The following is a 16,412-nucleotide window of genomic DNA, read 5'->3' as shown; positions in this document are numbered from 1 at the left end:
TGGAAACTGGAGCAGCAGCAGGACCAGGTGGACTGGGGATAGCAAGAAGTCATCAGGCCAGGTAGTCCTGAGGCATGGTCCTAGGGCTCAGGTCCTCCGGGAGGGGAGGGAGAGAGGGAGAATTAGAGGGAGCATAATTAAATTCACACAGAACACCAGATAAGACAGGAGAATTACACCAGATAGGACAGACTGACCCTAGCCCCCGGCACATAGACTACTGCAGCATAGATACTGGAGGCTGAGACAGTGGGGGTCGGGAGACACTGTGGCCCCGTCCGACGATACCCCCAGACAGGGCCAACCAGGCAGGATATAACCCCACCCACTTTGCCAAACCACAGCCCCCACACCACCAGAGGGATATCAACAGACCACCAACCTACTACCCTGAGACAAGGCTGAGTATAGCCCACAAAGATCTCCACTGCACGAGCAGTGCCATTTCCTTTCCAATTTTCTGGAGGCTTGCTTCAGGGCTCGGGTATTTTCTGTATACCAGGGAGCTAGTTTCTTGTGACAAATGTTTTTTGTTTTTAGGGGTGCGACTGCATCTAGGGTATTACGCAAGGTTAAATATAGATCCTCAGTTAGGTTGTTAACTGATTTCTGTACTCCAACGTCCTTGAGTAGGTGGAGGGAGTCTGGAAGGGCCTCTAGGAATCTTTGGGTTGTCCGAGAATTTATAGCACAGCTTTTGATGGTCCTTGGTTGGGGTCTGAGCAGATTATTTGTTGCGATTGCAGACGTAATAAGATGGTGGTCCGATAGTCCAGGGTTATGAGGAAAAACATTTAAATCCACAATATTTATTCCACGGGACAAAACTAGATCCAGGGTATGACTGTGGCAATGAGTAGGTCCGGAGACATGTTGGACAAAACCCACTGAGTCGATGATGGCGCCGAAAGCCTTTTGGAGTGGGTCTGTGGACTTTTCCATATGAATATTAAAGTCACCAAAAATTAGAATATCATCTGCCATGACTACAAGGTCCGATAGGAATTCAGGGAACTCAGTGAGGAACTCTGTATACGGCCCAGGAGGCCTGTAAACAGTAGCTATAATGAGTGATTGAGTAGGCTGCATAGATTTCATGACTAGAAGCTCAAAAGATGAAAACGCAGTCATTTTGTTTTGGGTAAATTGACATTTGCTATCGTAAATGTTAGCAACACCTCTGCCTTTGCGGGATGCGCGGGGGATATGGTCACTAGTGTAACCAGGAGGAGAGGCCTCATTTAACACAGTAAATTCATCAGGCTTAAGCCATGTTTCAGTCAGGCCAATCACATGAAGATTATGATCTGTGATTAGTTCATTGACCATAACTGCCTTGGAAGTGAGGGATCTAACATTAAGTAGCCCTATTTTGAGATGTGAGATATCACAATCTCTTTCAATAATGACAGGAATGGAGGAGGTCTTTATTCCAGTGAGATTGCTAAGGCAAACACCGCCATGTTTAGTTTTGCTCAACCTAGATCGAGGCACAGACACGGTCTCAATGGGGATAGCTGAGCTGACTACACTGACTGTGCTAGTGGCAGACTCCACTAAGCTGGCAGGCTGGCTAACAGCCTGCTGCCTGGCCTGCACCCTATCTCATTGTGGAGCTAGAGGAGTTAGAGCCCTGTCTATGTTGATAGATAAGATGAGAGCACCCCTCCAGCTAGGATGGAGTCCGTCACTCCTTAGCAGGCCAGGCTTGGTCCTGTTTGTTGGTGAGTCCCAGAAAGAGGGCCAATTATCTACAAATCCTATCTTTTGGGAGGGGCAGAAAACAGTTTTCAACCAGCGATTGAGTTGTGAGACTCTGCTGTAGAGATCATCACTCGCCCTAACTGGGAGGAGGCCAGAGACAATTACTCGATGCCGACACATCTTTCTTGTTGCTCTTGGTGACCTCTGACTGTTTCATCCTAACATCGTTGGTGCCGACGTGGATAACAATATCCCTATACTCGCTACACTCACCAGTTTGAGCCTTAGCCAGCACCATCTTCAGATTAGCCTTTACGTCAGTAGCCCTGCCCCCTGGTAAACAGTGTATGATCGCTGGATGATTATTTTAAAATCTAATATTGCGGGTAATGGAGTCGCCAATAACTAGGGTTTTCAATTTGTCAGAGCTAATGGGGGGAGGCTTCGGTGGCTCAGACCCCGTAACGGGTGGAGGAGAGACCAGAGAAGGCTCGGCCTCTGACTCCGACTCGTTTCTTAGTTGGGTGAACCGGTTGAAAGTTTCTGTCGGCTGAATGAGCGACACCGGTTGAGCATGCCGACAGCATTTCTTTCCAGAAGCCTTGAGAAAATTGTCCGGCTGCGGGGACCGTGCGAGGGGATTTATACTACTATCTGTACTTACTGGTGGCACAGACGCTGTTTCATCCTTTCCTACACTTACATTGTCCTTGCCTAATGATTGCATCTGAAGCTGGGCTTGCAGCACGGCTATCCTCACCATAAGGCAATAGTTATCCTGTATATTATGAGTACAGCGACTGCAATTAGATGGCATAGTGTTAATGTTACTACTTAGCTTCGGCTGGTGGAGGTCCTGTAGAACCATGTCCAGATAAAGCGTCCTGTAGAACCATGTCCAGATTAAAAGTTGAATGAAAAAAGTAGAGCGAGTAAAACATATAAAAAAGAACTAAGACGTTGGTAAAATGTGTTAAATGAAGGTACAGTGAGGGAAAAAAGTATTTGATCCCCTGCTGATTTTGTACGTTTACCCAATGACAAACAAATTATCAGTCTATAATTTTAATGGTAGGTTTATTTGAACAATGAGAGACAGAATAACAACAAAAAAATCCAGAAAAACGCATGTCAAAAATGTTATAAATTGATTTGCATTTTAATGAGGGAAATAAGTATTTGACCCCCTCTCAATCAGAAAGATTTCTGGCTTCCAGGTGTCTTTTATACAGGTAACGAGCTGAGATTAGCAGCACACTCTTAAAGGGAGCGCTCCTAATCTCAGCTTGTTACCTGTATAAAAGACACCTGTCCACAGAAGAAATCAATCAATCAGATTCCAAACTCTCCACCATGGCCAAGACCAAAGAGCTCTCCAAGGATGTCAGGGACAAGATTGTAGACCTACACAAGGCTGGAATGGGCTACAAGACCAATTCCAAGCAGCTTGGTGAGAAGGTGACAACAGTTGGTGCAATTATTCGCAAATGGAAGAAACACAAAATAACTGTCAATCTCCATCGGCCTGGGGCTCCATGCAAGATCTCACCTCATGGAGTTGCAATGATCATGAGAACGGTGAGGAATCAGCCCAGAACTACATGGGAGGATCTTGTCAATGATCCCAAGGCAGCTGGGACCATGGTCACCAAGAAAACAACTGGTAACACACCAGGCCGTGAAGGACTGAAATCCTGCAGCGCCCGCAAGGTCCCCTTGCTCAAGAAAGCACATATACATGCCCGTCTGAAGTTTGCCAATGAACATCTGAATGATTCTGGGTGAATCTGGGTGAAAGTGTTGTGGTCAGATGAGACCAAAATGGAGCTCTTTGGCATCAACTCAACTCGCCGTGTTTGGAGGAGGAGGAATGCTGCCTATGACCCCAAGAATACCATTTCCACCATCAAACATGGAGGTGGAAACATTACGCTTTGGGGGTGTTTTTCTGCTAAGGGGACAGGACAACTTCACTGCATCAAAGGGACGATGGATGAGGCCATGTACCGTCAAATCTTGGGTGAGAACCTCCTTCCCTCAGCCAGGGCATTGAAAATGGGTCGTGGATGGGTATTCCAGCATGACAATGACCCAAAACACATGGCCAAGGCAACAAAGGAGTGGCTTAAGAAGAAGCACATTAACGTCCTGGAGTGGCCTAGCCAGTCTCCAGACCTTAATCCAATAGAAAATCTGTGGAGGGAGCTGAAGGTTCGAGTTGCCAAACGTCAGCCTCGAAACCTTAATGACTTGGAGAAGATCTGAAAAGAGGAGTGGGACAAAATTCCTCGTGAGATGTGTGCAAACCTGGTGGCCAACTACAAGAAACGTCTGACCTCTGTGATTGCCAACAAGGGTTTTTCCACCAAGTACTTAGTCATGTTTTGCAGGGGGGTCAAATACTTATTTCCCTCATTAAAATGTAAATAAATTTGTAACATTTTGTACATGCGTTTTTCTGGATTTTTTTGTTGTTATTCTCTCTCTCACTGTTAAAATAAACCTACCATTAAAATTATAGACTGATCATTTCTTTGTCAGTTGGCAAACGTACAAAATCAGCAGGGGATCAAATACTTTTTTCCCTCACTGTAGATTAAACGGGTTTAAAAAAAGTAAAAACCGTCAAGTTTGGCAGGTAGCCAAGCGGCAATAAACAGCGCAGCACGGAGACAAGTGACACGCTCAAAACACACATGAACACACACACACACACACACACACACACACAAACACCCACACACAAACACATACACACACACACACACAGTAGATTAGTATATCACTTTAGAATTCAGTGCATGATATTCAGTCATCACTGGACATGCACTTACGCACACACACACACACACACGAACAGACACACACACACACACACACACACACACACACACACACACAGTAGATTAGTATATCACTGTGGAATTCAGTGCATGGTATTCAGTCATCCCTGGACACGCACTTACACACATACACACACACGAACAGACACATACAAACACACACATACCAGCACACACACACACACACACACATGCACACACAGAGTAGTAGATCAGCTAGGAACAGCTGCGACGACAGCAGCAAACATGTTGACTGAGAGAAAGAGTGCCTCTCGTAGCACAGCCTTGACATCATGCAGATGCAATGCTATTAAGTAATCCACCATTCATTAACACCAGCCACGGTAATGTCCTATCCACCCCCATTCTGAGGCTTAAAGCTGTCAGCACACTATTTTGCGGACCCGGCTTTACATTTAGAAGTGTTCATTACATACAGGTAACTGCCAAAATAAAGGAAACACCAACATCAAGTGTCTTAATAGGGTGTTGGGCCCCCAGGCCTCGGAACAGCTTCAACGAGACTTGGCATAGATTCTACAAGTGTCTGGAACTCTATTGGAGGGATGCAACACCATTCTTCCACGAGAAATTCCATAATTTGGTGTTTTGTTGATGGTGGTGTAAAACGCTGTCTCAGGTGCCGCTCCAGAATCTCCCATAAGTGTTCAACTGGGTTGAGATCTGGTGACTGCACACACACACACACACACACACACACACACACACACACACACACACACACACACACACACACACACACACACACGCTTTAAAAAATGCTCCTTTGAGACCCCACTTTCAAGGTCACTGAGATCTCTTCTAGCCATGGTAGCCAAAATAATGGGCAACTGGGCATTTCTATACATGACCCTAAGCATGATGGGATGTTAATTGCCTAATTAACTCAGGAACCACACCTTTATGGAAGCACCCACTCATTTACTCAAGTGTTTCCTTTATTTTGGCAGTTACCTGTACATACACAGCACCTGCAGTACCAGTTAGTTACCTGTACATACACAGCACCTGCAGTACCAGTTAGTTACCTGTACATACACAGCACCTGCAGTACCAGTTAGTTACCTGTACATACACAGCACCTGCAGTACCAGTTAGTTACCTGTACATACACAGCACCTGCAGTACCAGTTAGTTACCTGTACATACACAGCACCTGCAGTACCAGTTAGTTACCTGTACATACACAGCACCTGCAGTACCAGCTAGTTACCTGTACATACACAGCACCTGCAGTACCAGTTAGTTACCTGTACATACACAGCACCTGCAGTACCAGTTAGTTACCTGTACATACACAGCACCTGCAGTACCAGTTAGTTACCTGTACATACACAGCACCTGCAGTACCAGTTAGTTACCTGTACATACACAGCACCTGCAGTACCAATTAGTTACCTGTACATACACAGCACCTGCAGTACCAGTTAGTTACCTGTACATACACAGCACCTGCAGTACCAGTTAGTTACCTGTACATACACAGCACCTGCAGTACCAGTTAGTTACCTGTACATACACAGCACCTGCAGTACCAGTTAGTTACCTGTACATACACAGCACCTGCAGTACCAGTTAGTTACCTGTACATACACAGCACCTGCAGTACCAGTTAGTTACCTGTACATACACAGCACCTGCAGTACCAGCTAGTTACCTGTACATACACAGCACCTGCAGTACCAGTTAGTTACCTGTACATACACAGCACCTGCAGTACCAGCTAGTTACCTGTACATACACAGCACCTGCAGTACCAGTTAGTTACCTGTACATACACAGCACCTGCAGTACCAGTTAGTTACCTGTACATACATAGCACCTGCAGTACCAGTTAGTTACCTGTACATACACAGCACCTGCAGTACCAGTTAGTTACCTGTACATACACAGCACCTGCAGTACCAGTTAGTTACCTGTACATACACAGCACCTGCAGTACCAGTTAGTAGCAGAGCTTCACAGCCAAGACGTCTTGGTTGACTTGACTGTGTTTCAGACCTGGGTTCAAATACTATTTGAAATCATTCATATTTTTGGAGAGTTTGCTCCAGCCTGCCTGGAGTGCCATATGGGCAGGGTTTACAGTCTTGGAACTAGCAGTATAGGTATGAGTGCCAAATGCCACCCGGTTCCCTAAGGTGTTCCAAAGCCCTGGTCTAAAGTAGTGCACTATGTAGGGAATAGGTTTCCAGCTCTCAGGTTGGGCTAGGGCAATCATGTTTGTCTCAGGTTAGGCTAGGGCAATCATGTTTGTCTCAGGTTGGGCTAGGGCAATCATGTTTGTTTGTACATGGAAGGAGCTAAACTGAACATTAAGCATGACAGCGGAACTACTCATTAGGTCGAAGCGCACACAAACACACACACACACACACACACACACACACACACACACACACACACACACACACACACACACACACACACACACACACACACACACATTAAGAGCTAATGTGTTTGGTAGAGCAGAGTAATAAGAGAGATGTTGAGATGCTAAAAGTGTCAGGGAGAGGTATGGCTCTGAGATAGTGAGTAGGTAAACAAGTGTGGAGGAGGGCAGGGATGGAGGGATGGAGAGAGGGAAAGATGGAAGGATGTAGAGAGGGAAGGATAGAGGGATGGGTGTTGTACTGACGACCAGCCTTCACTGTGTTTTACTGACGACCAGCCTTCACTGTGTTTTTCTGATGACCAGCCTTCACTCTGTTTTTCTGATGACCAGCCTTCACTGCGTTTTGCTGGTGACCAGCCTTCACTGCGTTTTGCTGGTGTCCAGCCTTCACTGCGTTTTGCTGGTGACCAGCCTTCACTGCGTTTTGCTGGTGACCAGCCTTCGCTGCCTTTTGCTGGTGACCAGCCTCCACTGTGTTTTGCTGATGACTGTGTTTTGCTGATGACCAGCCTTCACTGTGTTTTGCTGATGACCAGCCTTCACTGTGTTTTGCTGATGACTGTGTTTTGCTGATGACCAGCCTTCACTGTGTTTTGCTGGTGACCAGCCTTCACTGTGTTTTGCTCTTGACCAGCCTTCACTGTGTTTTGCTGATGACCAGCCTTTGCTGTGTTTTGGACACATGCTGGCTTGCAAAGGGATGTTTAATTCCTTTTGGAATCCAGCCAGAGTGGGGTTATCCAGCAATTTGAACTTTTCTTCACTCACAACAACATGGATTCAGAATGACTGGCAGGGTTAAACAGAATCATAAATAAGACTACCGAAACCATCTAAACTGGAACAACATTTCAGTAACAGGTGCAATAAGTCCAACTAACAGATTGGATTAGTTTAGAAACATTTATGTTATTCATCTTTGTGTAGTATAAGATTAATTAATCAATCAATGTACATGCAAAAACACAGCAAACATATTTCTATTTTTTTTAAATTGCTGCAATAAACCATGCTGAGAAATATGATAATGGTGGTCAGACCAGCTGGACGCCCATGGTTCACGCCTCCGAGATATCCCAGAGATCTTTACTGTATGGTCTGGGTGCCACAGCAGAGCATGAAGTGGTCATAGCATACACCATCCCCTAAGGAGAGGAGAGAGAGGTTAAGAGAACGAGAGAGAGAGAGAGAGAGAGAGCAGAGAGAGAGAGACAGAGAGAGAGAGAGAGAGAGAGAGAGAGAGAGAGAGAGAGAGAGAGAGACAGAGAGAGAGAGAGAGAGAGAGAGAGAGAGAGAGAGAGACAGAGAGAGAGAGAGAGAGAGAGAGAGAGAGAGAGAGAGAGAGACAGAGAGAGAGAGAGAGAGAGAGAGAGAGAGAGAGAGAGAGAGAGAGAGAGAGAGAGACAGAGAGAGAGAGAGAGAGAGAGAGAGAGAGAGAGACAGAGAGAGAGAGAGAGAGAGAGAGAGAGAGAGACAGAGAGAGACAGAGAGAGACAGAGAGAGAGAGAGAGAGAGAGAGAGAGAGGGGGGGGTTCGAATTCTAAACCATTCTTTATTGGCACATTTCAACTTATTTACATATTGAATTCAATGCCAATTCAAATGAAACACCACTGTACCCTTGGGGAAGTAAAACCAGAAAAACACAGGTTATTTGAGTTCATCCAACTTTATTTTGTATTTTCAAGCTCATGTGCTTTGAACACTTCTTAATGTGGGGGAGCTTTATTTCTAAACTGCTGCATTAGCTTGAAGCAGAGTTTCAGATGGCTGATTTACATTGTGCAACGCAGGACTTAGTCGTAGCACTAATGCGTGCTGAACACAGAAATCAATTTTCCATCAAGGGGGTGTTCTGTAAATAATGCTTACAGTATCCCTGATCCCAACCAAGACCGCGTCCAGAATGGCACCCTATTCCGTTTATAGTGCACTACTTTTGACCAGGACCCGTAGGGCTCTATATAGGGAGAGACCCCTGGACTTCTCTGTGTGTAAAGTAAGAGAGCATTGAACACACGGCTCGTGGTGAAATGCAGTGTTCACACTGTTTGCCCTGTGTAGTTGGAAATGTATTCCATATTCCCATTGAAGTCCCACACAGGCAGCAGCTGTACTTCCGGGAGAACCACCACCTTGTTCTCAAAGTGAATTGCTGATGTGTGATTTAGAGTAGATGAATTGTTTGGCTTGTTTGAACTTTCCTACATGGATATGACTACTTTATTATTTAGTCCTACATATATGTACATATCTACCGCAATGACCTCGTACCCCTCCACATCCGCTCAGTACTGGTACCCCGTGTATATAGACAAGTTATCATTACTCAGTACTGGTACCCCGTGTATATAGACAAGTTATCATTACTCAGTACTGGTACCCCGTGTATATAGACAAGTTATCATTACTCAGTACTGGTACCCTGTGTACAGTGAGGGAAAAAAGTATTTGATCCCCTGCTGATTTTGTTCGTTTGCCCACTGACAAAGAAATGATCAGTCTATAATTTTAATGGTAGGTTTATTTGAACAGTGAGAGACAGAATAACAACAAAAAAATCCAGAAAAACGCATGTCAAAAATTTTATAAATTGATTTGCATTTTAATGAGGGAAATAAGTATTTGAACTTAGTACTTGGTGGCAAAACCCTTGTTGGCAATCACAGAGGTCAGACGTTTCTTGTAGTTGGCCACCAGGTTTGCACATATCTCATGAGGGATTTTGTCCCACTCCTCTTTGCAGATCTTCTCCAAGTCATTAAGGTTTCGAGGCTGATGTTTGGCAACTCGAACCTTCAGCTCCCTCCACAGATTTTCTATGGGATTAAGGTCTGGAGACTGGCTAGGCCACTCCAGGACCTTAATGTGCTTCTTTTGAGCCACTCCTTTGTTGCCTTGGCCGTGTGTTTTGGGTCATTGTTATGCTGGAATACCCATCCACGACCCATTTTCAATGCCCTGGCTGAGGGAAGGAGGTTCTCACCCAAGATTTGACGGTACATAGCCCGGTCCATCGTCCCTTTGATGCGGTGAAGTTGTCCTGTCCCCTTAGCAGAAAAACACCTCCAAAGCATAATGTTTCCAGCTCCATGTTTGACGGTGGGGATGGTGTTCTTGGGGTCATAGGCAGCATTCCTCCTCCTCCTCCAAACACGGCGAGTTGAGTTGATGCCAAAGAGCTCGATTTTGGTCTCATCTGACCACAACACTTTCACCCAGTTCTCCTCTGAATCATTCAGATGTTCATTGGCAAACTTCAGACGGGCATGTATATGTGCTGTCTTGAGCAAGGGGACCTTGCGGGCGCTGCAGGATTTCAGTCCTTTACGGCGTAGTGTGTTACCAATTGTTTTCTTGGTGACTATGGTCCCAGCTGCCTTGAGATCATTGACAAGATCCTCCCGTGTAGTTCTGGGCTGATTCCTCACCGTTCTCATGATCATTGCAACTCCACGAGGTGAGATCTTGCATGGAGCCCCAGGCCGAGGGAGATTGACAGTTCTTTTGTGTTTCTTCCATTAGCGAATTTGCACCAACTCTGGTCATCTTCTCACCAAACTGCTTGGCGATGGTCTTGTAGCCCATTCCAGCCTTGTGTAAGTCTACAATCTTGTCCCTGACATCCTTGGAGAGCTCTTTGGTCTTGGCCATGGTGGAGAGTTTGTAATCTGATTGATTGATTGCTTCTGTGGACAGGTGTCTTTTGTACAGGTAACAAGCTGAGATTAGGACCACTCCCTTTAAGAGTGTGCTCCTAATCTCAGCTCGTTACCTGTATAAAAGACACCTGGGAGCCAGAAATCGTTCTGATTGAGAGGGGGTCAAATACTTATTTCCCTCATTAAAATGCAAATTGATTTATAACATTTTTGACATGCGTTTTTCTGGATTTTTTTGTTGTTATTCTGTCTCTCACTGTTCAAATAAACCTACCATTAAAATTATAGACTGATCATTTCTTTGTCAGTGGGCAAACGTACAAAATCAGCAGGGGATCAAATACTTTTTTCCCTCACTGTATATAGACAAGTTATCATTACTCAGTACTGGTACCCTGTGTATATAGACAAGTTATCATTACTCAGTACTGGTACCCAGTGTATATAGACAAGTTATCATTACTCAGTACTGGTACCCTGTGTATATAGACAAGTTATCATTACTCAGTACTGGTACCCTGTGTATATAGACAAGTTATCATTACTCAGTACTGGTACCCCGTGTATATAGACAAGTTATCATTACTCAGTACTGGTACCTCGTGTATATAGACAAGTTATCATTACTCAGTACTGGTACCCCGTGTATATAGACAAGTTATCATTACTCAGTACTGGTACCCCGTGTATATAGACAAGTTATCATTACTCAGTACTGGTACCCAGTGTATATAGACAAGTTATCATTACTCAGTACTGGTACCCTGTGTATATAGACAAGTTATCATTACTCAGTACTGGTACCCTGTGTATATAGACAAGTTATCATTACTCAGTACTGGTACCCTGTGTATATAGACAAGTTATCATTACTCAGTACTGGTACCCTGTGTATATAGACAAGTTATCATTACTCAGTACTGGTACCCCGTGTATATAGACACGTTATCATTACTCAGTACTGGCACCCTGTGTATATAGACAAGTTATCATTACTCAGTACTGGTACCCCGTGTATATAGACAAGTTATAGTTACTCAGTACTGGTACCCCGTGTATATAGACAAGTTATCATTACTCAGTACTGGTACCTCGTGTATATAGACAAGTTATCATTACTCAGTACTGGTACCCCGTGTATATAGACAAGTTATCATTACTCAGTACTGGTACCCCGTGTATATAGACAAGTTATCATTACTCAGTACTGGTACCCAGTGTATATAGACAAGTTATCATTACTCAGTACTGGGACCCCGTGTATATAGACACGTTATCATTACTCAGTACTGGTACCCTGTGTATATAGACAAGTTATCATTACTCAGTACTGGTACCCTGTGTATATAGACAAGTTATCATTACTCAGTACTGGTACCCTGTGTATATAGACAAGTTATCATTACTCAGTACTGGTACCCCGTGTATATAGACAAGTTATAGTTACTCAGTACTGGTACCCCGTGTATATAGACAAGTTATCATTACTCAGTACTGGTACCTCGTGTATATAGACAAGTTATCATTACTCAGTACTGGTACCCCGTGTATATAGACAAGTTATCATTACTCAGTACTGGTACCCAGTGTATATAGACAAGTTATCATTACTCAGTACTGGTACCCTGTGTATATAGACAAGTTATCATTACTTAGTACTGGTCCTCTGTAGCTCAGCTGGTAGAGCACGGCGCTTGTAACGCCAAGGTAGTGGGTTCGATCCCCGGGACCACCCATACACAAAAAAAAAATGTATGCACGCATGACTGTAAGTCGCTTTGGATAAAAGCGTCTGCTAAATGGCATATTATTATTATATTATATACTGGTACCCTGTGTATATAGACAAGTTATCATTACTCAGTACTGGTACCCCGTGTATATATACAAGTTATCGTTACTCAGTACTGGTACCCAGTGTATATAGACAAGTTATCATTACTCAGTACTGGTACCCCGTGTATATAGACAAGTTATCATTACTCAGTACTGGTACCCCGTGTATATAGACAAGTTATCATTAGTACTGGTACCCCGTGTATATAGACAAGTTATCATTACTCAGTACTGGTACCCTGTGTATATAGACAAGTTATCATTACTCAGTACTGGTACCCCGTGTATATAGACAAGTTATCATTACTCAGTACTGGTACCCTGTGTATATATACACGTTATCATTACTCAGTACTGGTACCCCGTGTATATAGACAAGTTATCATTACTCAGTACTGGTACCCCGTGTATATATACAAGTTATCATTACTCAGTACTGGTACCCTGTGTATATAGACAAGTTATCATTAGTACTGGTACCCCGTGTATATAGACAAGTTATCATTACTCAGTACTGGTACCCTGTGTATATAGACAAGTTATCATTACTCAGTACTGGTACCCTGTGTATATAGACAAGTTATCATTACTCAGTACTGGTACCCCGTGTATATAGACAAGTTATCATTACTCAGTACTGGTACCCCGTGTATATAGACAAGTTATCATTACTCAGTACTGGTACCCCGTGTATATAGACAAGTTATCATTACTCAGTACTGGTACCCTGTGTATATAGACAAGTTATCATTACTCAGTACTGGTACCCTGTGTAAATAGACAAGTTATCATTACTCAGTACTGGTACCCCGTGTATATAGACAAGTTATCATTACTTAGTACTGGTACCTCGTGTAAATAGACAAGTTATCATTACTCAGTACTGGTACCCCGTGTATATATATATATATTAACTGCTACTACTTGGTAAGAGTGACTTGGTATATTTCAGATGGTCTATCTACAGTTGAAGTTGGAAGTTTACATACACTCAATTAGTATTTGGTAGCATTGCCTTTAAATTGTTTAACTTGGGTCAAACGCTTCGGGTAGCCTTCCACAAGCTTCCCACAATAAGTTGGGGGAATTTTGGCCCATTCCTCCTGACAGAGCTGGTGTAACTGAGACAGGTTTGTAGGCCTCCTTGGTCGCACACGCTTTTTCAGTTCTGCCCACAAATGTTCTATAGGATTGAGGTCAGGGCTTTGTGATGGCCACTCCAATACCTTGACTTTGTTGTCCTTAAGCCATTTTGCCACAACTTTGGAAGTATGCTTGGGGTCATTGTCCATTTGGAAGACCCATTTGCGACCAAGCTTTAACTTCCTGACTGATGTCTTGAGATGTTGCTTCAATATATCCACATAATTTTCCTTCCTCATGATGCCATCTATTTTATGAAGTGCACCAGTCCCTCCTGCAGCAAAGGACCCCCACAGCATGATGCTGCCACCACCGTGCTTCACGGTTGGGATGGTGTTCTTCGGCTTGCAATAACCCCCTTTTTCCTCCAAACATAATGATGGTCATTCTGGCCAAACAGTTCTATTTTTGTTTCATCAGACCAGAGGATATTTCTCAAAAAAGTAAGATCTTTGTCCCCATGTGCAGTTGCAAACCGTAGTCTGGCTTTTTTATGGCGGTTTTGGAGAAGTGGCTTCTTCCTTGTTGAGCGGCCTTTCAGGTTATGTCGATATATGACTCTTTTTACTGTGGATATAGATACGTTTGTACCTGTTTTCCTCCGGCATCTTCACAAGGTCCTTTGCTGTTGTTCTGGGATTGATTTGCACTTTTCACACCAAAGTACGTTCATCTCTAGGAGACAGAACGCGTCTCCTTCCTGAGCGGTATGACGGCTGCGTGGTCCCATGGTGTTTATACTTGCGTACTATTGTTTGTACAGATGAACGTGGTACCTTCAGGCGTTTGAAAATTGCTCCCAAGGATGAACCAGACTTGCGGAGGTCTACAATTTTTTTTCTGAAGTATTGGCTGATTTCTTTTGATTTTCTCATGATATCAAGCAAAGAGGCAACGAGTTTGAAAGTAGGCCTTGAAATACATCCACAGGTACACCTCCAATTGACTCAAATGATGTCAATTAGCCTATCAGAAGCTTATAATGCCATGACATCATTTTCTGGAATTTTCCAAGCTGTTTAAAGGCACAGTCAACTTAGTGTATGTAAACTTCTGACCCACTGGAATTGTGATACAGTGAATTATAAATGAAATAATCTGTCTGTAAACAATAATTGGAAAAATTAATTATGTCATGCACAAAGTAGATGTCCTAACCGACTTGCCAAAACTATAGTTTGTTAACAAGATATTTTGTGGAGTGGTTGAAAAATGAGTTTCAATGACTCCAACCTAAGTGTATGTAAACTTCCGACTTCAACTGTATATCCAACATATTTAGCCTCCAATCTTTGCATCAATGCTGACTTATACTGTATGATGTCTGGGTTGTGAAACTCATGTAGTTTTTTCTTTGTTATTTTCTCCCAGCAGGGAGAGGGGATGACATCTGGACCCAGAGGATCTCGAGGGCCAAAGGTAGAAAAACAACCCCTACGGTAGGGGAACAGGGCCAAAACAGGCAGGCAGCCCCCTATTGTGGGGGAAGAGGGCCACAACAGAGACATACCACCCAGGGTTACCACAATCTGGAGTTATTATTCTCTAGCTAGATGAGCGATATATCCTCTGGCTATGATGAGTCACATTAAAAAACATCTAAAGGATGACTAGCTCTTCTAATACCTGACATGAACCAAGTTCATCCACTTGTGGTCCTGTGTGGCTCAGTTGGTAAGAGTGTGGCACTAGCCATGCCAAGGTTGAGGGTTCAATTCCCTTAGATCACATACACATACTAACAATCTCTGCAGTCGCTGTAGTGTAAGTCCCTCTGGGTAAAAAGTCTGCTAGGTGGCATATATTATTATATTATTCACTGATGTGCGGAATCTGAAACACAGGTCCTGTTAAAGCCAGTGAACTCTCCTTTTATTGAGACTGCATACCAAATGGCACCCTATTCCCTTTAACAGTCATCAAAATGAGTTTCAAATGGCACCCTATTCCCCCCTCTCTTCCCTGTCAGGGTGAGCGTGGCGTCCCTGGGGTACCAGGAGACCTAGGGGAGAAAGGAGAGCCTGGTGTGGGCGTTGAAGGACTTCCTGTGAGTAACATGACCCTGGAGCATTCATCCTTTTCTCTTCTTCGTACTTCATTGTCCACTGACATGTTCAGGTCACACAAATAAATGTTTTGCTTCAGAGAATCCCAGCAGTTGCAGCCACATCTCTCTAACCTGTAGTCTACCCACCAGTTGCAGCCCCATCTCTCTAACCTGTAGTCTACCCACCAGTTGCAGCCCCATCTCTCTAACCTGTATCTACCACGCACATCTCTAACCTGTAGTCTACCCACCAGTTGCAGCCCCATCTCTCTAACCTGTAGTCTACCCACCAGTTGCAGCCCCATCTCTCTAACCTGTAGTCTACCCACCAGTTGCAGCCCCATCTCTCTAACCTGTAGTCTACCCACCAGTTGCAGCCCCATCTCTCTAACCTGTAGTCTACCCAACACTTTTCTGTTGGCCCACATTTCACAGACTTTATCAGTTCAGTCATCTTCAGAATGGCTTGTGCATAGTCTTATATCTGAGCCTTGCAAGAACCTTTAGATGTAGCTCTTTGATGGGATCATGTTTTTGGAGACCAGATCTCCCTCAACAAGGAGGTGTTTCACCTCAAAGGATTGTATCCTGGTCAAATGAATGCTAAAATAAAGACTTATTGGAATGAAAATGAATTCCAAGATTAGATGTAAAAACATTGTGGACCTTCAGCATTACACACTACTTCACCGTCTATCTATTCTCTATCAGGCTGCTGCTGGTTTCAACTTCAAAAATGCCTGCTTGAGTTCTGCGCT

At 43.9% G+C, this 16,412-nt stretch overlaps 1 protein-coding gene across 2 annotated transcripts in view; it reads left to right on the top strand.

Annotated features, from left to right (window-relative positions):
- LOC121581652 (collagen alpha-1(XIX) chain) overlaps positions 1-16,412 on the top strand; it is a 181,899-nt gene that overhangs the window by 156,184 nt on the left and 9,303 nt on the right. For both annotated transcript variants that reach the window (XM_045211550.1, XM_045211549.1), the window contains 2 exons: positions 14,979-15,026; positions 15,577-15,654. In XM_045211550.1, the coding sequence (XP_045067485.1) occupies positions 14,979-15,026; positions 15,577-15,654 (126 nt within the window). The remainder of the gene's footprint in view (positions 1-14,978; positions 15,027-15,576; positions 15,655-16,412) is intronic.

Source organism: Coregonus clupeaformis, chromosome 37 (genome assembly GCF_020615455.1).
Source record: "Coregonus clupeaformis isolate EN_2021a chromosome 37, ASM2061545v1, whole genome shotgun sequence".
Classification (NCBI taxonomy): Eukaryota; Metazoa; Chordata; class Actinopteri; order Salmoniformes; family Salmonidae; genus Coregonus; species Coregonus clupeaformis.
Note: the sequence above shows the minus strand (reverse complement) of the source record. Positions and strands in the feature narration are given on the sequence as shown.